This window comes from Uloborus diversus, chromosome 4 (assembly GCF_026930045.1).
Source record: "Uloborus diversus isolate 005 chromosome 4, Udiv.v.3.1, whole genome shotgun sequence".
NCBI lineage: Eukaryota > Metazoa > Arthropoda > Arachnida > Araneae > Uloboridae > Uloborus > Uloborus diversus.
Window position 1 is genome coordinate 130,994,931 of NC_072734.1, and position 24,037 is coordinate 131,018,967.

The following is a 24,037-nucleotide window of genomic DNA, read 5'->3' on the forward strand; positions in this document are numbered from 1 at the left end:
TTATTTGTTAGCACAGTTACAATTTAAAAGCAAAATAATTTAAATTTTTGAAAAGTGAAATCAGAAAATAAATAAACAACAAAGCAGTCTTTTAAAGTATTCCATGATTTAAAAGTATGTATTATTTTCCATAAACTTTGTTTAGAAATAAGAGTGAAGAGTTTATAATAAAAGCAAGTCAGAAAGCAGGAAACTCTGATTTAGCAGATAAAACTCATTTATTTAAGTCTCAATGAATAATTCATATTTTCTAAAAATTCAAACTTTTACTTTACTGTACACATACGACATCAACTGCTCAGCAGAAAATAAAGACTTTGATACAACGAATAGCTGCTTTAATCTCAATGGTCGGAACAAAATATTTCATAAACTCTGTGTACACATATACATAGATCACTAAAAGTTAAATATTAAAAAATCTATTTATGGCAAACATCCTATACACGGTATGGATGGCATAATCATTATGTACATCTTGTTACTAAACAATGGCACACCAAGGGTTTTCTGTGGATTTTCTTCACCAATTAACAAGCTGCTACGATGGTTAAAACTTAACCCAAGGAATTTCCTAAGAAAACACATAATGCAAATTACCACAAACTATTACAAACAGTAAAAGTATTAAGTACATTAAATGGTGTTAGACTTCAAAAATGAACTCATTTTAACTGTACATTCAAACACATTATATTACAAACACACTAATTGCTACAGAAAATTAAAAAATGTTTATCTCTTTAACTCTCACACTCAAAGAAAAAGAAATTGAAGTTGTATATGGAAAGTAATTCCAGAAAAAGATTGCTGTGCAAATACAATTGGCATCAGTGGCGACGATTGGGGCTTACAAGTGGGTGGGGGGGGGGGGCAAAAAACCCCCTAAAATCTGTGGGGTTTCAGCGGCAGCAAAAAATGAAAAAGAAAAAAAGGGGGGGAGGGGAGTACAAAATTTTGTTAGGGCTGGTTTTGAGAGCAGATGTGGAAGTTGATGTAAATCTAACAATTTAACTTCGTTTTTCTTAAGATTTTGATTAATTATGTATGTACACAATAACTTTCCCAGAAGAAAGACTTTGACATGAATTAGACTTACATTATCTATCCCGAAGTATTTTGAGTTGTCACAAACACTTGGTAATGATTTCATTAAACAAGTTTGGCTTGTTTAAGTAAAACAATTGATTTACTAATATCTAAACAATGAACTAAAGGGTATTGCTTGTGCTAAATAATGTTTCATGAACAAATATACAAAGTAAAACAAATCACTGTCTTCTGAAAATTGTCATTTTTGCTTTTTTTATAATTTCTAGTTTTGGTTCCTTTGAAAATTGAACAAATTAATCATAAAAAGTGAAGGGGGGGGGGGGAGCTCACCCCGAATCGTCGCCACTGATGGGTATCGCTTGGAATAACAATTAAATATACAATTGAATCAGCAGTCAGAAATCAGAAAGTCAGTCAAAAAGTAGTGAATGAAAAACATAAGAATTTTAATCTAAGAAAGCATTTCAACTCTTCACATGAATTACATTTGGGGCTGGGGAGGATTTTTTACAATTAAAATTATGTTCCTGTCAAAAATAATGTTGCTTTAATTGTTAAACAACACTTAATTGTTGTGCACAGAATTTAATTTATATTGGGTTATTATTTTCTCCAACTTTTCAAGTTTCAGTACAATGACCTACAATTATTACTATTATTAATGTTTGAATAAAAAATTGATCTTATGATGTTAATAATGCCTTCAAAAAGACTAACCTTAGCTTTGTTGTGTTTTCCAAAAACACACAGAAACATTTTCAAAAAAAAAAAAAAAAAAAAACGTATAGAAATTTAGCATACATTTTTAACAATAAAAATTTGCTTAAACACATGTTCTGATAATTTTTTTGGTATTGCTCATAAATAATTTTTTGCATTAAACTTGCTTTAGAAAACAAATAAATATTTCTTTGAAGCATTTCAATAATGTCCCTTGGATGTGCCACTGCTTCTAAAGGTAAAATAGGGATGGAATGTTCTTTACAAAATAAAAAATAGAAGTATCACTATGAACATGATTAGTAGTAAGATCCCGATAGCTGTCCACTGTCTCCTATCTGTAAGCAGAAATAAAAATATTTGCATCTCAAGGAAACATCACATTAAAAAAAATATGCAATCATAGTGCAGTTAAATCTTGTAAAGACGAAATAGTAAGAGAAACAAGAATGTTTACATTAGAAAAATTAATTTCAATAAATTTTCTTAATTACTTAACTTCTTTTGTTTTCGAGTTATTTTTAAAATTACAATTGGAATCAAGATTATGAAGACATTGTAAATTACATTTACAATAAAAATTGCAGTAGTTTTTCATTTAATGAAAAAGTAAATAAGATAATGCAATAATATTTAATACATTTTATAGAAGTTATGAGTTAGAAAAATTCTTTGCAACTATTGCATTAAAAAAATTATGAAATTCAAACATGTATAGTTTTAAAAAAAAATCTAGATCACTATATGTAAATGAATTTAATTATTTAGTTTTTAAAAAAATTAGAAATGGATTTACATTCTAGTACTATCATTATTCAATGAAATTTTAAAATCCTTAATTTTTATCAGCACTTTTCAAAGCACTACACATATCGATTTTCCATTGAAAAAAAAAAAAAAAAAAAACAGCACTGCTCAAAGCATTTGGTCAATGGTACATAAGTGTAATGAACTCATAACTTCTCTAATTAACATGTTTTTCAACAGGTTATATGTTTACTTTAGTTTTTTAAATAAGTGATTTTTCTCTGTTAATTCAGGATTTATAAGACTTCTGATACAAAAAGCATTTTATAAATTCTTAACTGTGTCAAGAGCTTTTCCAAAGGGAGAGAATTGTGCTATAACTTGTTTTATTAAGATCTGAGTACATATTCAAGAATAAACATGTGAAAATATCATACATTTTGTTTGGGTATGAAAGTTTGTTTAAATTTTTAAATTACAGATTAAATTCATGGGAAATTCTTCACGTTTGACTGATGTGAGTGTGTGTTGAATTCCTTTGTTTCTTTCATCTATTTCATTAAATTTAAGTATTTTCTAAACTACAAAAAATATTATGTACTACAGCTAGAGCACTAAAATTATTTAAGGAAAGTATAATATATTTATATGAAACACTGAAGAAATGTTCCAATGAGAGAAAAAATATCTCATCAGTCAGACAGGATTAGCAGGAATTTTCTTTCAATGACAAAAATTACTAGCAAAAACTTGCAGTTAAGGTTCTGCTTAGGAAAAAAATGTGCAACACTACCATTCAGATATTCTCAAGCACTAACCGAATAAAAGTCTCTGTCTGACTGAAAGGTTTGAAACAAGATTCAGATAAAACTATAGTGTAATTTATTTATTACAGTTGAGTTATTTATGTATTTATTTTGGTACTTTAATAAAGTATTACTGGGTACATAAAATTTATTGAAAGCTTAACAGAGAGGAAATAAAGGCGACTTGATGATTATATTTGTGCAATTAATGAATAAACATAAGCATAACAAAAACTTTACTAAATATTTCTTAAAATTCAATCTCTAAATGGTAAAAACGTGATTTTACAAGAAAAGCTCAAATTTTACAAGCAATAAAAAGGTACTTCAATAGACAGCTGTGACTTCATAGAGCCTGTGCATTAAAATATGCATGGCAAAAAAAGAGGTTAGGTCAGTATCTTTTTTTTTTGTCTACCATCCATTTGCAGGGTTCATACCCTTTAGGCAGAAAAAAATTCAAGCACTTTTCAAGGTAAAAAATTTTGTTTTCAAGGCAATATCATAAATTTGTACTAAAAATATTGCATGCAGATTTCATTTACTACAAACACATAGAAATAAGGCAATAATACAAAAAAGTATAGGGAAACAAAATTGCTTTTTCTACAACGAGAGACGCTTTGATGAAAGATCTACTGCGTTGAAAGTTTTTCTGAAAATGTTTGAAAAGTTTGGTCATAAAGAGAAGCAGATACCAAGAGGTTTAATTTTGAGGTTTTTCAAAGATTGCAGCAGTCAGAGGTTTGTATATTTTCTAGAATCAGCAAATTAATACTTTAAAAAAAAAACCTTTCATAAGTGCTTTTAACTTTTATGGGAAGAAACTAAAATACCCAAGTTCAATGGCATTGCCAGAGAGGAGTTTTTGAAGTCACTCCCCCCCCCCCCCCCGGTTTCAACATTTATTTCCAATAGCTATAAAGTGGTTTATTACAATATGAGGGCGGTTAGGACAAAAACACTAACCAGAAAGTTATTTCAGTTTGCACTATTAAGTTCTAAAAATATTAGGTTTGCAAATCATTTATAAGTATGCAAATCAATTATTCGTATGTATTTATTAGCTGTTCAGCCAATAAGGCATTTCAACTGTCCTCGAGTAAATTTAAAAATTAGGAAGTAAGATAAGTTGATGAAAGTCCACAGTCCAGTCTCTACACCTCAAAATATATAAAAGCAGCTTAAGCAGTGATAAATACTCTGAATGTAAACTTGAGCCTATTCAGCTTTCATTGATAAACTTGCAATAGACAATAAATGTGCAAGTTCAGATTTATAGAGCCATATTTCGAAATTGAAAAGATTCACAAGAAGTTGACATATATTATGACAAAAGTAGTTTTATTTTGGGAAAAAAAAGGGTTATTGTTGAAATTAGAATTTAAATTTAGAAAGGCAATAATATTCAGGTGTAATTGTAATTTGTGAGTTCATAAAAAAATTACCTGAAAGTTTCAAAGAGCAAAATGGGGCAAGGGGGGGGGGGGGGAATAATTTTTAAAACTAAGACCCTGTTACTTGAATATACATATGTACAACAATAACTTTTGCTATGCATACAATTCATAAAATAGTTTATTAAGTCAAAATATTCTGCATAGAAATACCATGCCCAGTGCCTGTTGATAACCAGCAGCAGGCACTGGGCCTAGCTAGGCTGGTACTGGTCAATTTATTAGATCCAAATGAAGATGAATGACCCTCCTTAAGCTATCTACCCCTTTGCTGATTAAAACCTCTTTCAGTAAGCTCCAAGTACCCACAACCTTAATAAAGTAGTAATTTTGAACATTTGAGGAAAAGGGGAAAATTGGAGATATAGGGAGGTAAAAGCATAAAAACGAGCACTACTGGATTTCATGTGAATAATCATAACACAACCACCCCTGTTATACACCTTATTTATTTTAGCAGACATAAAAAAATGATGTACTTATAAATAAAATTATATAAATCAACTTTATATTTAAAATACAAACTTTAAGTTAATTTGTTAGGTGCTCAACTGCTGAAATTTAAATTTTTTTTTAAAAATCTGATATGACCAAAAATTAGGTAAAGATAATCATTCAAAATTGCAAAAATAAATAAGAAAATATTTAAACAAGACCAAGGTAATAAATTCTTTAACTCTTTAGTTATTAAAATAAAAAATAAAATAAGCTAATCTGATGTAGCAGTGTCAAAATAACTACTAATTGCCAAAAACATAAAAATATTTACAAAATGCAAAGGGATTGAAATCTCAAACAAGGGAAGCAAATTTTCGCGAATTAAGTTTAATGTTGTCATGTTTCCCATAAAATAAACTTATATTTTACTGAAATTAAACATAAAATATGCTAATCTACGGTAGCAAATATGAAAATTACATCCGATTAGTGAATATATTTAAATATTTGCAAGATGCAAAAAGATTGAAATTTCAAACACGAGAAGCAATTTTTCGCAAAGTCTGAGCTCGTTCGACGTGGCATGTTTCCCATGAAATAAATTTGTTTTTTTATTAAAATTAAACAAAAAATATACTAATCTAAGGTAGCATATGCGAAACTAACATTTGATTAGCCAAAATATTTAAATATTTGCAGGATGCAAAAAGATTGAAATTTCAAACACAAGAGCAATTTTCCGCGAAACCCGAGTAAGTTCAATGTTGTCATGGTTTCCAAATTAATTTCTTTGTTAATTAATGAAATTAAACAAAAAATAAACTAATCTAAGGTACCATATGTCAAAATATCTTTCGGTTGTAAAAAACATCAAAATATTTACAAGATGCAAAAGGATTGAAATCCCAAACACGGAAGCAATTTTTCGCGATGTTGCATACTGAACACATGTTCAGAAAATTGCATTGGTGAAATACTTTTTTAAAACTTCTAAGCACAATTCGTTGATTTTTGAGAGAATTTAAGCACTAAGAAACTTTTTCAAGGTTTTCAAGCACTTGAAAATGAAACTTTTTTTTTCAAGCACTTTTCAAGGTTTTTCAAGGGCGTACGAACCCTGAATTTGTTTTCAAAACAAAATAGATAACCATTCGTTAAGTAGACATAACAATGTGGCAAGCTTATCAATGATTTATTTTGATGCACAGATAAAAAGAAACATTATTAAATGCAATATGACAGTATAAATGAATGAGTATTTTTTAATCATACTTTTTTAGAAAACAAAAATATTCAACTAAAAACTGCAAAAAAAAAAAAAATACTATCGGGAAGTGCCAATACATGTACATTTTGAAATCCCGGAGGGCAGATATTGGAGCACAGATGTTTTGTGTGAGCGCAAAATTTTCTGTATCCTAACATTGATTTTGTTTAATTCAGAAATTTACTGGCAAGCCAACTGTCATAAAAGAAGGAAAATGTTTCCTTAGTTTAGCCTTGAAAATTTAAAAAAAAAGTCTAGTGACCAATACATACAGTTCATAAAATTTTGTAATCACTTTCATGAATTGTAGAATGGCTTAACAAATAGTGAAATAGAAATGGATAGTAAAATTGCTTTTCAGTTAGCAAAGTGGAAAATACCATCTGTGAGCTTCATATTGCTTTCCCACTGAGAACGGAATCAGGGCCGGATTTGAAAGTGTGGAGGCCCCTAATCAGGGTTTGAAAAGATCACATTTTGGAAAATATCCGATACTTTGATATATATCCGAATATTTTGATATATATGTATACATCCGATATTTTCGATCAGCACTTTAATAGTAAATTCATCCTGAAGTTATTGCTATTTATTTTTTTACATTATTGTTACTATAATTTATAGGGGAGAAAAAACGTAAAATTTGCTGACCCGTGAAAGTTAGGATATTTTGTAAAAATTTTATTTTGGGGCCCCTTTGTTGTGGAGGCTCCGGGGCAGTAGCCCTGCCTGCCCTCCCCTAAATCCGGCCCTGAACGGAATACATAAAGAAATGATTTGGTCTAAAAGATAAATTACTTATAAATAAAAATGGTTAGTTGAATACTTTAAGCAACCTCATCTAAATATCAGATTTAAATTTCATTCAACTCAAATGAATTATACATAAAAGGCAAATACATTTCAACTGAAGGACAAAACAGAAAGGTAAAACAAGTTTTACCACTAGTCATATGCAATGCCTTTGCTATCTTGGAGACTGTGGCATCCATTTTCGATTCCGTGACTTCCATTTCATACCCTAAGTCATCCAGCATTCTTTTGGAAAAAAAGAAACATTTTATGCATGTAAATATTGCTACAAGAAAAGCTCACTCACTTTATTTTTACTTAAGAAATAATATGTTTCAATGAAATTCATTAGGATTGAGAGTTTAAATGATAGTTATTAATTATTATTAAAGTTTTGAAACAATTACAAATAAACTTTTTTTTTAATAATATTTCTAGCTTAAACTATAGACAAAAACAAAAAACGTCAACATCATCTGTTTTTCCCTCTTTTAAGCCTTTGCTGGTACTTATTGTGCATTATTTTTTTGCCTAACCTCAAGATAATAGTAATTAACCACTTAAAATTAATATAAATCAGGTATCATATTACGTACAAGTCAAAGAATAAAACATATGTTCAAAGCATCAAAGGAAAAAGTTAAAAACTACAGTGGCTGCTGCTTATATGAATCACGTTTGTCCTAAACAGTTTTGATTCCATAAAGCGGATGATTCTATAAAGCCGCTAATTCAATAAAGCTGGATTTTGATCTGTTTTTGATGATTTGATTCATTAAAGCACTTGACTCAATGAACCACTGATTCAATTAACCGGCGTCCTCTGTAGTATCCAAAATCATGCTTTTCAACAAAATTGAAGCAACAGCCAACTGTTATACAAGACACTGAAGTACATTAATTTTGATTTCAGTTTTTAAGCAATAATATACTTCAATGAAATCTACTATTAGTAACACTTTAGATCATAGTTATTAATTATTATTAAAGTTTTAAAACAATTATAGTAAATGTTTTATTAAAGATATTTTTTTTCTTTATAACAGTAGAGTCTCAAAAATCTAAGGTAATTGGGGCTTGCCCCACCTCGGATTACTGAAAAATTCTTTAGACGACATAAGAGCATGCACCTTTTACTTCCTTACACGATGAAATGAAATTGTCTTTACAAATAATTTATCACTCAACTGCATTGAGGAATTTACTGAGCCACTGCTCATATTGAGGCATATTCGCTTTTTGAATGTATATTTTTCTGTCCTTGAACTTTCATGCTTTAATATCGTTACTTGTTTATATCTGGGAAAATTTATGTACTGCCAGCCCCACTTAATCGAATATTGGTTCCAAGAAATATTCAATTAAGTGGGGACATTTTCTTTACCTTTCCAAATTGACAACATTTGCCTTCAATAGCTATGTAATGGAAGTAATTATTGTTATTAGTAAAAATTTTGGTAAAAAGTAAACAAAATAGTATAATAATTGAGTATATGTATTATGAAGTATGTATGAAAACTATAAAAATGTAACTTATAATTTGAGTTATAAAATCATTGTTTTGGCACTTTTTTTTAGTACTTTATTTTTGAAAAAGTCCACAATGGCGAATTACCTGCTCAAGGTCCTTTGGTAACACTATTTAAACACCTTTCCTTCCTTCCTCGGCTGCCGTGTTTTACTTTTATATTTATCAGCTTAATAGCCTCCGAAATACAGTAAAACCCCTCCTAACGGACACCCCTCAAAGGCGGACAGTTTTTAATTCCCCAGTTTCAATGCAAATAGCATTATTAAACCCCAGTCCTGCGGGCACCTCTCTATTGCGGACAAAAAAAAATTGGTCTCGTTAGTGTCCGCATTAGAAGGATTTTACTGTATGTATATTTCTTTGTGCTATTTATTTTAATAATTGACTGTGTTAACTATTTTTTTTTTGGAATGGCAATGACAAACAAAGTTAGATAGAATAGTGGACATGTTTTGATGGAATGTTAATGTTATTTTTCTCGCATGTCGTTAGCAAACTTATTTTTAATTTATTCCAACTTTTTCTCAGTAAAGATATTTGCGAAAGCTGTTCAATATTATTTAGATATCAGGGGGAAATTATTCATTTAAGCGAGGAATATTAGCATTGCGTCTATGGAGAAATATTGTTCCGGGAGGTTTTATTCGTATGAGCGGGGTATCCGTTTATCTATTACTCAATTAAGCAGAGCCCACAGCAGGGTTTCCGCTTTGGTCGCATTTTTCGCAAAATGCGAAAAATCTATTTAAATTATGAAAATAAAACAAGGCGTTTTTGCTTTTTTGCTCAAATTAAAGAATACAGAAATAAAGAATTAAAAAAAAAAAAAGATGCATGAAGCATGATCCAAGAGATTATTAAACAAGAACAGTGATACTCAAATTAATCATACAGTAGAATACCTTTATAACGCTGACCTATATAACACAATTCTCTATAAACCGCTCAACTTTTCAGAAGTAAACAATAGATTTTTAAGTTTAAAAAATCCCTTTGTTTTGCCTTGCTAACATAAAAATTGTTAGGAAAATTAAAGTTTGAAACAGTTTTTCATCTTTCCACCTTAATTCAAAACTTTTAAATGAAAATTAATATTCACAGTAAAGAGAAAATATCAGATGGTAGCTGTTATGCAAACTATGAAGCTGGCAGAAGTGCAGGATAATTCACTTTCTTTTAATTGTAAAGCATATTTATTTGAGAATGATTCATTGTATAATTAGTGTTTTAATACTCATTGCAGATAGAACTAATTCTGAAGTGCTAATATATATATATATTCTGAATATTAGTTTCAAAATTTGTGAAATGACTTATATAATGCCAAAACCTGTATAACGCAAAAGCTCTGGTCCCAAGGTATGGGTTGTAACGGTCTTCTACTGTATTACAATTCTTAGCTCAGAAAATGTTTCAATTACTATTAAGATCAACATTCAGTACTGAGTCTTAATTTGCAACCTGACCTCCTAATAAATGAAATTTTGGGCTTCATTAAATGTCGATATTTTAGCATTTTGCTAAACTTTTTTTTCTAACTTTCGCTGTTTTGCTAAAGAAGTTTTAAACTCAGCTTAAATCCTGGCTCACAGAATATTTTTTGTCAATAATATATTTTCCTGGTCAAAGCATGGATTTTTTATCTTTGATAGTTTCTGGAAAATACTTTTTAAAACTTTTGGAAACATTTAAAAATTTTCTTCTTTGACCTTTTTTATTTTGAATTTTAACTACATTGTGATCTAGTGTGGCAATTTTTAGCTCTTTCTTTTGATCCAACAAACCTCAAAAAAAAAAACACAGATGAATAATTATACAAAATTTCATCACTTACACTGACTGTTCATCTAATTCACTTCCTATCTGTCGACTCATGGACTTCAAGGTACTAACGGTTGTTCCAACTCTTTCAATTTGCTCTTCTTGAGAATCTAATATCAACTGCAAAAATAATAATAGTACATAAATATACGAAAAACTAGTTGAATGTTCCTCCCTACGCATGTTTTAAAGCACCATGTTGACATTCATTATGAACTAGTGGTACCCACACAGCTTTGACCATAATAGAAAAATTAAAAGGTCTTGTTTCGCCTGTTATATCTACAAATAATGTATGGTGAATTTTCTTGCCAACTGGATTATACCCATGTTACGGTTCCACGTTATGATGATTCCGTATCTCGCCAATTGGCTTGTGCCCATGTTACGGTTCCACGTTATGATAATTTCGTAATTTACTCGTCCATCTTATGATAATTTTGTTATTAAAATTTGAATATAAAAAGAACCACATCGAATTTTCGAAAAATCGCTTCGAAGTGCACACCCCCATGCTACATACTAACTTTGTGCCAAATTTCATGAAAATCACTCAAACGGTCTAGGCAATAGGCGAGTCACAGAGATCCAGACATCCTCCGAACCAGACAGAGAGACTTTCAGCTTTATTATTAGCAAAGATCTAAAAAGAAACATTTTGGTGTAATTACTAAAATAAGCTTTTTTTTTTGGGGGGGGGGGAATCAGAATTACGTTTTTAAAAAAATACAGCAATTTTTCAGGTTTGGGAGAAGCTTTTATACTTATCAAACTTGTTGAAATTCACACACTTTACTACATATCTATCAGATATAAAATAACTTTTATGAGGAACATATTCAATGAAATATTTTCTAGACCAGTGATTCTCACACTGTCATCAGTGAACAGCTAGTGAAAATAAATCTATATCACTTTTAAAGCAGTAATTAAATTTTTTAAAGAAAACTTTTAGATTTCTCTCATCTAATATTAATTGCTGCGAAAATTTTATTTCTATTGTATGAGGTCTGCTTAGGCTTCGGAAGATGTTACTAATTTACATTAAAGTGTCATTATTTTTACGAAAAAAAAGGGGTAACCACCCCCCCCCAAAAAAAGGGTTTTAGAGGCAGGGTAACCCCCCTCCCCCCCAAAAAACACTGTTTGCATACATTTATTTTAACCAATTCAGATTACAAAATCTTTCACTTACACCACAGCATCAGAAATAGAACTAATATTTGTATCGATTAAATTCTTGAGTACCAAATATATATGTGGGAAACAAAACTAGAGAATCCACATTTAAAAATAAAAACAATGATTCTTTTGAAAAACAATTTTAATCATTTAGTTTAAAATCCAAATTCTGACATGGTCAGTGATCAATTTAGATATTTCATTGAATGCTCAAATCTGAACTTCAAAATGATCAAGTTGAGAATACAGCTTCTGAAACCAATATGAAAAAACACTATACTTTTTGTTTTGAACATAAATTTAGTATTTTGATATAAGCACTGAACAGCACACCAGAACACATTTTAAAATATTCTTATTTCTTTTACAGTACAGTTGGTTCTCTTATTTAACGACTTTTAAGGGACCACAAAAAATTGTCCTTAAGTAGAATGCATCCTTAAATAGAATGCTTCAAAAACTACAGTGGAGCATCTGGTACTGTGAAAAGTTGTCGTTAAAAAGAGCATCGTGAAATAGAGAACCAATTGTAGATAAAGACAATCAATATAGGCTACATTGAAACAAAGAAAATTTCACCTTTTGTGCTTGTTGGGTATCCTGAATGAAATTGCTCTGTGTAGGGCTTTCAATTTCATTTTCTAAACGAGTGTATTTGGCATATCCAGTTCCAAGAAGACCCTATTTCATTTCAAAAAATAAATTAATACATGTTTTCAAAATGCATATGAAATTAGAGCTAGTTAGAGTTTGATTTTTCAAGAGGATTTTTCGAATATAATTTGAATCTAAGATTTAAAAAAATGAATAAATAAAAATGAAGTGATATACAGTAAACTCCCGACTATCTGTGAGTTAATCAACAGTCAGGAACATGTATTTTTGCAGCAAAAGCAAATGCCAATGGCTGCATTAAATTTAAACTCAGCTATTTTTGTTTTATTTATTTGCATTATATATATATATACAGTGGTGATAAAAAAAGATTGCATCACCCGCGTCGCAAAGGAGAGGAATATCATCCCAACAGCATTTAACACACATTCAAGCATCCTGTATCCCAGATGATTTGGGGATGTATTTCTGATCAAGGAGTTGGTGGGCTTCACTTCGTGCAAGGAACAATAAACGCTCAGGTATATATTGGCATTTTGGAGGAGAAATTGCTTCCTACTATCCGGGATCAATTTACTTCAGTTCCAAACGTCATTTTCCAGGAGGATTCTGCTCCATGCCATGGCACCTTTGGGCAAAACTGGTAAATAACAATTTAAAAACCTTTATCCTGCCATAAATTGACATGGGGCTAAGTAATTTTTTTTCTCTAAACTCACACGCAGGTTCAGAAATGGAAAAATGAGCATGGGGTCAGCAGTTTGCCTTAGCCCGGAAACAGTCCCAATATACGTAAACAATTTTCAGATTCCTGCTGTTAAATGTTTGTTTTGCAGAATTTCACATACATTCATTGTTAATTGGTCGACCAAAACTTCTCACATAATCCCATTCTTGTGAAAATGCGAAGGTGATGCAATATTTTTTACCAGCACTGTATATATTTATATATATACTTATTTATTTTCATGACTTCTTCATCATACATACACTTATAGATGTTAAGTTCTGTTGCACAAAATTACAAAACAATTGCTTATATTTTCACTGTTTGTCGAAAGTATTATGCATCAATACAGCCAAGTTTTTGAAAAAGGACCATTTTCACCTTATTTGTCTCTTATTTTAGCCTATTTGTGGTTTTATGCACAATTTTTATTATTCACGACATTTCTGCCACCCAATTCCGTGGAAAAGTGGGTGTTTACTGTAACTCATGATTAAAATCATATTTAAATCAAATCATGCAAATCAATGCCGCTTAACTTTTGGGTACTTATATTTTGGTACCTATATTTTGTTGGTACTAAACATTCTTCCATTTTATTATCAATGGTGCTAAAGTAAAATGTTTAATTTTCGCAATCCTTTGCAATAAATAACTAAAATAAAAGCCTGCAAAACAGGTTTGCAATTAATCAGTACGTATCCAAGCAAATTAAAAGAAAAAAGTCTGATTTTATAAATGTTATGCAATCATGTTTTATCACTTTAGAGAATAAAACTCATGTATAATTAAATATATTTTCTCAATATTAATTGTTTAGATTTTTATATATTCTATGAACTCGTATCAATACAAAAAACTTTCAGCGGAAAAAGAAAAATGGAGATTCTAAATAATTATATAATTGACACTCAATTTTATGAACAATTGAAAATCATAATTTTTTTTCTTAAAATCTTATTATTTTTTTTGCGGCAAAATTTTGTGGTTCTTTCAATAAAAGATTTTTTGGACCAAGAAAGTTCTCCATAAAATTATGAATGTTCATAAAATCAAACATTGACTGCATTAATGCCGAATTTCTTTTTAAACAAAATAGGGAAAGAAACAAAGGAAGAAATAGGGAAAATGCCTACCCTGCTGTGGGTAGGAAAATGGCAGTATCTGCAGAAATGAGCTTTTAAGATAGTCGACTCCCGTCACAACGCGATTCCACTTACCTGAAATGGCTATAAAGCGAGTTTTTCAGGAGTGAGGAATTTTAGAGTTAAAGCGAACTCGCTCTCAATATGAAAACATTCGAAAAGGAATCGTGTTGCTAAGTTTCGGCTTTGTTATTGACTAATAAACATTGACTTCATGAATGTACTCTCATCCCTTTTGCATCACTGACTTCGCAAGTTCCCACACACCGCATTATAAACATAGTATTGTTAGCGTGTATTTATCACTCCTCCTCACTTTTCATTTGTTTATTCTAAATATGAAAGGTGATGAAATATTGTGGCACCTAGGCTTGTTGTTTTCTCTAAAGTTTGAAGATGGAAACAAAAAGCCAAAGTTTGCGACAATATTAAAAAAAGGTAAAGATTCTTGATACGCTTAAATAACAAGAAAGTGGGTCAAAGGTAGTACGCCCTTAGGTAGAAGTAAATCTTTCATACATACAATTAAAAGTCAAGAGAAGGCAATCGGTATGAGCCCTAACCTTAGTTTCAATATGAAGCTCGCAGAATAGTGTTTAAGTCAAATGCAAACAGTATGAAACTGGAATCTGCCCTTGTAATGTAGATTATAGAGACCCTGAAAGACGGGTGTCACCATAGATGCAAATGTTATAAAAGTAAATGCAAAGCTACTGTATTTTAAAATACATTAGAATGACGATCAGATTGCTCTGCATAAATCATTTAAAATTTTTAAGTGATAAAAATAACTTATTGATGCATTCCAAGACTCCTTGCGTAAGTCGAAATTTAGTGTTGTGGAAAAGTGCTTTGTATATGATTGTTTCATTCACGTACCTAATCAATTTAGATATTTTTAAAAGCCTTTTAAACTATTTTAGACCATTTTAACTATATATTACAGTTTCTTACATTAAAAAGCTGAATTTTTATCTCATTTAAAAAAAAGGCTGCCTTATTCAACATAAAATACTGCTATGATGCATAAAATCAATGATCAATGGGAGAGAGCAACAAAAAAAAAAAATAAAAAAAATTTTGAAAAAAAAAAATAGAACCAACTTCAAAATTGCTCTAAAAAGTGAAAAATAATTTTATTCTTTAAACACCATTGATAATGCTTTTAAACATAATTTTTGAAGTTGGCGCAAAAACAAAACGTAAAATCCAGTGTAACCATGCTTCGTTCATATTTTTTTTTCAGAAACGCATCCAAAGTTACGAACGAAACATTTATATCGCTATTCAAATATGCTGTCATCAATGCATAATGTATGTGATAGTGAAGAAACTGGTCCTGGTTAAATTTATAGTTGTATTTGAGTTATGGCTGTGAATGATTTTATCTATTGTTTTTGCGCCAACTTCAAAAATTATGTTTAAAAGCATTATCGATGGTGTTCAAAGAATAAAATTATTTTTCACTTTTTAGAGCAATTTTGAAGTCGGTTCTATTTTTTTTTCAAAATTTTTTTTATTTCATTCTTTTTAGTGTAAATGTAGGTATTTCAGAAATAATAAGAAGTTACCATCACGAAACTTCACATTTTTTTCTTAAAAATGCTTCATACTAAAAAAAAAAACTATTGACACGCGTTAAACTTTAAGCGATTGGCACTAAAAACTTATCTTTGTTCCTCTCTGGAAATCATGAGTAGTTAATTTAATTATAACCATTTAAGTATTACGTTGTTCCTAACTAATTTACATTCCACAGCATCTAAGTTGCTCATGATGCAATCCTGTATTTTCTTACTTAGCCCCGATCATCTGTTATCGGCATAGATGATAAGGATAAAAATACTACAGAGTAGTTGAGTCAAACCTAATGGTAGCATTGTGAAGGCTAAGCAGATCCTAACCACTGCATCACCTCGCTTCCTGGTTAGGTTTACCCCTACTATGGAGCAATAGCACTGAAGAAAGGAAGATTTTGATAATTCACATAGGGTTACTATAAATCAGCAGGGTTACTAAAATAAAATTATTTACGCCAAAAATGAGACGACAGTGCAAGATTCCCCATTATCGAAATATCCCTTGTAGAAATTTGATGCTTGCTTCAGAAAAGCCTTCATTCAAAATTATCATTACAATTACTATTAATGTTACTGTTATAGGGCACCAAAGTTTTATAACAATGAGTTTCCTATTGTCGCATAGATGAAGATAGCGAAGACAATGTGAAAGCCAAATGAAGCGAATACTCGTTAGTCTCAACTCGTCAGAACCACGAATGAACGTTACATCTCCTTATATACGACTTGAGAAAGTGCTGGAACTTTCCAGACTTGGAAAGATACAGAAATTAATAGAAGATTCGAGAAAATATGGGAAAAAGTAGAAACGAAATGTTAGTAAAATTCACTTTGTCCTAGTCGGGATTTGAACCCGGGCCGCTCGTGTGGGAGGCGAGAATTCTACCACTGAGCCACCGTTATCCACGGATGAAAAGTGCGAACTTCGCTACAAAATCATTTAATAGGGAAATTGCATAAAGTTTACTGTTTTTGCCCATAACTTTTTTTCTAAAGAACAAATATGGTCAAACAAAGTAATGGGACCTAAGTTGAGCCATCCCCTATCCATTAAAAAAAGAATCATCAAAATCGGTTCACTAGGTGAGACGCTATGAGTGGACAAACAAAAAAAAAACATACATACGGTATGAATTGATAACCGCCTCCTTTTTGAAGTCGGTTAAAAACAGTACGGTATGTTATAATAATAAAGCACTGCACTGTAATAGTACTATCAGTAGATCCCTCGCGTAAGTCGGGATCCGACTGTACTTAAAGAAACACATTTTGGAACCAATATTAACAATAAAGAAATGTAGAAATTAGACTTCTTTCACACTTTTTCTTTCAGTGGAAACCAAAAGAGCAAGCTTGTACAATAAAGCTAACATACAATGAGTGACAAAAATGCAAAAAAAAAAAAGGCAGTTTGCGCCCTTTACTTGTCTACGGCAGTACTAGTCTATCTATCTCACTTCAAAATACAATAAAAGACAGAAATGCAAAAAAAAAAAAGGGATAGTTTGTGCCCTTTACCTTTCTACGGCAGTACTACTATCTCACTTCAAAATACAATAAAAGACAAAAATGCAAAAAAAAAAAAAGAAGAAAAGGCAGTGTAAAAAAAGGCCATGTATTCTATTAAACTGCCTTAAAATATGCATTTTGTAGAAAATATTATATTCCTTAATTCGAGTCACAGAGGCATATAATTAGAAAATTCTATAATTTTACATACCTGCCGCACTTTTTTCTCTCTCGTTTCAAACATTTTGTCTTTCATCAACTAGGGGGGAAAAATCCAAACCTCAATAACACGTATTAAAGCAAAAGATTTTTTTATAAAATAAAGTTAAATTTTACAAAATGTATAAACAGAGAATAAAATGAGTACCTTTGAACTAGTTATGCACCTTAAAAAAAGAATGCCCCTTAGTTGATTTTTGAAATAAAAAAAATATTTAAAATTATTGCTAATTGTTGTAAATTAATGCTAACTGACTATATATTCTTTTTCATAGAATAAACTTTATGTAGAATCTAGTAAAGTACTTTATGTTCTCTTCTTCTACCACAGATCTTCTTCAAAAGAAATCTATACTTTTTAAACTTTAAAATTTAATAATTAAAATATTTTTTACATAAATTTAGTATACAACAAGATGTTTTAACATTCAATACGCATATGGAAACAGGATAAACACTTAAATTTAAAAATAAAATCTCTCTGAATCATTCTGAAAATAAGAAAAATGATCACAAACAAAAAAAGAAAATTTTAGAAATCAAAAACTATATTTGACAAGTGTACAACTCTATATTATTGCTTTAAAGACATTCAATGTAAGACACATGAATGGTAAAGAAGCAGTAAGTTACCCCCCTTAAGCCAGGGCCAAGGAAGAACTACACGCAATATACCGACAGCCGGGTTATGACAACCAGAAACAGCAGTTTCGTCCTGGTTATGATTAAAGGAACCAGCTTGAAGGTAATCTCGACTTCAATGAGATGACATCTGCCTCCATTTCAGTTATCGATTGTTCCAGAATGAAGACTCCATAACAAGGATGAAACTGGATGTCATAATCGGGTTATTCGTATAATGTATATGAACAGGTAGTTAATATTAGTTAACACAGTAACAGAAATGCAACATGTTACCACACACAATTCATTTTTAATTTATGTACCTCTAAGAAAAAGCTTCAGAATAGTGAGCTACTCCTGTGATGCGGCACTCCTTTATATATAAACACAACAAGTTCTTTTCAATTTTAGTGATCAAAGAAGAATGAAAAAAAGATGTAAAAGTAAATATAGCAAAAAACTACACCCTACAAAAGAAACAGAAAATAATATTAATAGAACAGAAAATGCAGTAAATAATATCATGCATAAAGAAATAAGATATGCAGATAGAAAACCAACCACCAACAAAGAATAAAGCAAAGAAACAATGCAGTAATGAAAGATTGTGTACTGAATAAAAATAAAACAAGTGTTTAAATAATAACAATACTATAAAGTAAGCAATCAATCTATTTTCTGAATATTTTCTTATTCCTTTTTTTTTTAATTTAAAGATTACACTCTAAGATTTTATTTCTACCTGTACTTCCTCCTTTGTTTTATCAATAAATGCTTTCCTGGTATTTATTTCTCCAAAATCTATTTTAAATTTCTTCGGATTCTTTTCCACAATAACTGAATAATAGATAAGGTATATTTCAAATGTTTTAGACAGAAATTCAATAAAGAAACATACAATATAAATTAATTTTTTGGAAAAGATTCTAAACGTTAGAGCCAACAGAATATTTTTTGAATTCAGTTGTACTTTTTATAGATTACATGGGTAATATTTCAAACCTTTTTCTTTAGTAGTGTTAAATAGTATCTTGGTTGAAGAATGCAATAGAAGAAAGTCAATAATTTGTAAACCCTAGTTTTAGCAAAATGAGGTTTCTCTACAACCAAGAAATTCATAAGAAGATAGTTTAAACAGCAATATTTTGGAAAAACATTATTTCTTTTTATAATTTTAAATTTAATTCTAAGGTTAGAAAATGCTTGAAGTACATTGGAGTACAGTGAATCTTAAAGCTTTGCAAGGCTACAAAATAAAAAATCAGAGTTTTTCAAAGCAGTTTAGACCTCATAATGAATATTTGCTTTAACATTGTTTTTCAAAGTACTGTTTCCGATAGGTGTCAGCTTTTCGATTATAGATTAATTTTGTAAACTTATCACTAAATAATAAGATAAAAATTTCAATTATTATATTATTTCAAAAAGGATACAAATTGTTTCTTCAAGGTCTTCCAAGTCCCATTCAATACTTCTGAAACTATTTTTTAGCTCATTTGTAGTCCATTCGATTTCTTCTTTGCTGATGAGGTTCAAATCTTTGAGTTCACACCAACGTTGATACAAATCTTTGGTTTTATTTACAGCTTCCACAACCTCACTTAAAAATGAAGAAGTCAATGTAAACATTGAAAAAAAAAAAAAAAAAAAAAAAAAAAAAAAAAAAAAAAAGCTAAAACATTTTTTTTAAATTAGGAATTTTTTTTTTATATGCAATTTGTCATTACTACAAGAATTGCACTCATCAGAATTGAACAAAAATAGCTACATCAACAAACTGTAGATTTATTAATGAAAATAACATATGAGGCAATCAGAAGCAAAGGGATGTAAGTGGCAAAATTAAAAATTTGGAGCTTACCAGAGTAGGAGGTAGGTGAACCTCTCTTCTGTCTTGGGGCAAGAGATGGTTCTAGTAGCCTTGGTAGTTGCTGCTATACAGCAGGATTTAGAAAAAAAATTCAATGAAAGCCTACCTAGGAGCTAATCTTTAAACACGTTTTACTCAAAACTTGAAAATGTCCACTTGCATCCCTTTGCTTCTCACTGCCTCATATAATAAATTGATAAAAGGAGAAGTAAAACTATCATTCCAATTTTTGATTTTGATTTATCCTTCTCTCCCACAATGCAGAGCATTGTATTTTGTTTTATTATTTCATTTTAGGATTTTTCTTGTAATATATTTGCCTTTTATAATAAAAATAATTTTTAAAAGAAAGATTGAATTGATATGTTCATATGCAAATTAGGAGAAAAAAAAAATGTTCTTTACATGGATACTTCTTGTTCAAAGTGTTTATCAAATTATCTCTATTTTCAATTTAAAAAATAAAATGCTTATAAAGGCATTACTACAGGCACATAAATGGAATTTTTTGGAGGTCAAAGCAGGCCCGTCATTTTGTGGTAGGAGGGGGAGGCAATTTACTCCCCCTCCTATCGGCTTTGAGAAATCAATGTATGAGACTGTTACGAAAAAAAATACAATGACTCGCATCCCTAAAAAAAATTAATTTATAAAACGTCAGTTACTTTTTATTAACTGGATTATTTATTATTTTTGGTCGTAATAACCCCCGTTATCCAAACATTTGTTAAGTCGGGGCACAAGCTTTTGTGTTACACAGTCATAGAAGTTTGCTGCTAGTTCTCAGAACCAGATTTCAACTTCATCTTTAATCTCATCATTGTCGTAGAACGATTTTCCACCAGATGTGACTTCAGGTAAAGGAATAAATGGAAGTCGCTGGGCACAAGTTCCATAATGTATGGGGATGGTAAAATATTTTCTATTTGAATTGTTTAAGTAGTGCTTTGGTTTAGCGCCCTGTGTGAGGCCGATGCTGTCATGAAGCAAGTAGACTCCATTTTTCAGCATTCCCCTGCATTTGTTTTGAATTGCCCTTCAAAGACATGTCAAAATCTGGCAATATGCAGCAGCATTAATTGTCATTCTGAGAGGCATCACTTCGACCAGAATGCCTTGTCTGACCTAAGAAACAGAAGCCATGATTTTTTTCGCTGAAATCAAAGTTTTGAATTTCTTGGCTTTTGGTGAATTTGAATGTCGCCAGGGCCGGATTTGGAAGTGTGGAGGCCCCGGGGCATTGAAGGAGTGGAGGCCCCTAATCAGGGTTTGAAAGGATCATCATATTTTCGAAAATTTCCGATACTTTGATATATATCCGAATATTTTGATATATATGTATATATCCGATATTTTTGACCCGTGAAAGTTAGGATATTTTGTAAAAATTTTACTGTGGTGGCCCCTTTGTTGTGGAGGTCCCGGGGCAGCAGCCCCACCTGCCCTCCCCTAAATCCAGCCCTGAATGTCGCCATTACATTGATTGTTGCTTGGATTCAGGTGTATGGTGATAAACCCACGTCTCATCACCTGTCACAATGTGATCAAGGAACTCATCATCTGCTTCGGCTTAGCGTGTAAGGAAGTCAAGTGCAAAGCCCATCCTTTACTTTTTGTGTTCTTCCGTTAACATTTTATGAGCTCAGCGTGCACACAATTTCTTGTACCCTAGCTTGACTATCATGACTTCCTACAGAGTTGTCATTGACACTTCCAGCCTGATCTGATGTAATTCTTTCAACTTTGTCTATTTGCACAAATTGTTTCCTCCGTTCTCTGAAGAAGGGCATCGGGGATCACAGATGGCCGACCTGTTCTTTGTTTGTTATGAACATTGGTCCTACCTTCAGAGAAATGACGACACCATTTGGTTACATTTCGTCGACTCATAAAATCCCCATAAACAGAAATAATTTCTTTGTTAATATCCGCTGGTTTCTAACCTTTGGCATGAAGAAAACGTATGACGGGGTGCACTTTGCATTTGGCAGAATTCTAAATTGGCACAGTCAATTTAAACACGATGTACTCCAACCAGAATCAACATTGCTATGCCAAATGACCCTGAGGAGAAAGCTCAAGGTTCAAGGTGAACACCTGTGTTGCCAACTTGATCGCTAAAACTTTTCTTTTCTTCTGGTGTACGGTGTATTTTTCTTTTCAAAATGCCCTCTTATTTACAAGTTGTGGATATGGTTTTCGCAGCTTTTCAATATAATTCCCATTGAGGTTCAACCATTGAGCCCCCCCCCTCAACCGGAAATATGCGAAATAACAGGCCTGGGTCAAAGTCCAAGTTCTCATAATACTTACGGAGAACACTTTTTTCAATGCAAAAAGTAATGAGCTTATGGATGAAAAGACATCAAGGTGTTCCCTGTAACGCTGAAACACGTGTCTGCTGTAATTGGCAAATTTGTGCTTTTTTTAACGTTGTTTTTCTTGCTTTATATGCATTTATATTAAGATTTTTTTAAATGATGTGGAAATAACACTTCCAACTATTATGTATTGTAGGTTATTTTCTTCAATAACATAACAGTAACAAGGAACGTTGCAATGACAAGATTTTATCATCAATTGATTCTCAAAGTTTTTTGAGCAATCACGATTGCTTATAGTTCTCACTTGACTATTTTTGACGTTCCTTTGATTTTTCCCACCGCCACCCTCCGCACCATCACCGTTGACGGGCTTCTCACAATGCTGCTCCTATAGCGAAAGCCGTCTCCAGGTTGCATCCATATCCTACACATACACACAAACACATACACCTACCCACACATACACATGCGTACATACAGACACCCACACATACACACACGAAAGCATACACACAACTACTCACACATTCATGCCTGCACACAGACAAACACATATGCCTACACACACATAACCCGTACACACAAACACACACGCCTACATACACACACTCGTGATTGCGAGAAACATAATTTGAATTCATGATGTCAAAATTCAAATTAATTTTTTTTTTAATCTCTAAAAATATGATACTGAACAAGCAAAGCAAGATAATGAAGCTTCATTGTCATTGCAACTGTTTATATGATGGGTGCAAGGTCATGTGGCACATGACTTTTATTTAATAAAGATATTAGAAACTGGGGAAACAAATTCATACAAAAAATAAAACTGAATTTACTCCAATGTATGTACAGTGATGCTGAAAATTTAAAGCTTGCTCAAACAAGCATTCTGTCACACCACTGGCCGGGAAGAAAAATATGTTATAAAGCACTTCCTGACAACAAAGAGCCGAGTTGTCGAGTTTTACTCCACTCGAAGTACGAGTTTTGGGCATAGCACGGTAGTAATGCAAAATATACTTTCATTTTTCAATTGTGTAAGATGGACAATGCAAATATTTTACATAAAACTGTATTCAAATTCAAATACTGAATTCAAGTAATTTTAACTCAAGCATTTAGAATTTAGACGAAACATGAGAAATCAGTGATGCTTTTAAACATCGCTCAGCTCAAATTTAAGAATGTTTTACCGGAATTCCAATAAGAAAACAATTTTCAATGGAGTTATACATTACAGTGGTATGATTTAACTGAATTTTTTTATGAAACGTTTTTGGCGCTATCCTTCATTAAAAGTTATTTTTGAAATAGTATTTTGAGCTTACTTTTTTACAACGAAAAAAGGATCTTCAACTGTCATATCCTTTTTATTATGCCCATGCAATATTTCAAGCAATGTCCCTTATGATAAAGAGAGATGTTACATTAACACAACCAACTTTGAAGAGATATCAAGGATTCACGATATAAAGAGCAGTATTTCTGAACATCTGCGCACTTCGAAATTTGTTTACTACATTTCGTATAATACAATCCAACCCACATCACCGCATCATCATAGCATAGCGGAATGCATTACATCGCATCACCACAGCCGTCAACAA

At 31.2% G+C, this 24,037-nt stretch overlaps 1 protein-coding gene across 1 annotated transcript; it reads right to left on the reverse strand.

The window, feature by feature from the left end:
• Window positions 1-207: 207 nt before the first annotated feature.
• On the reverse strand, window positions 208-24,016 carry LOC129220022 (syntaxin-6-like). Its single transcript, XM_054854350.1, has 8 exons — window positions 23,759-24,016; window positions 19,667-19,833; window positions 18,976-19,070; window positions 17,602-17,649; window positions 12,394-12,495; window positions 10,646-10,752; window positions 7,432-7,526; window positions 208-2,111 (listed from the first exon to the last, which is right to left on the reverse strand). The coding sequence occupies exons 1-8, from the start codon at window positions 23,791-23,793 to the stop codon at window positions 2,035-2,037; spliced, it is 726 nt and encodes a 241-aa protein (XP_054710325.1). The 5' UTR covers window positions 23,794-24,016; the 3' UTR covers window positions 208-2,034.
• Between the last annotated feature and the right edge of the window lie 21 nt (window positions 24,017-24,037).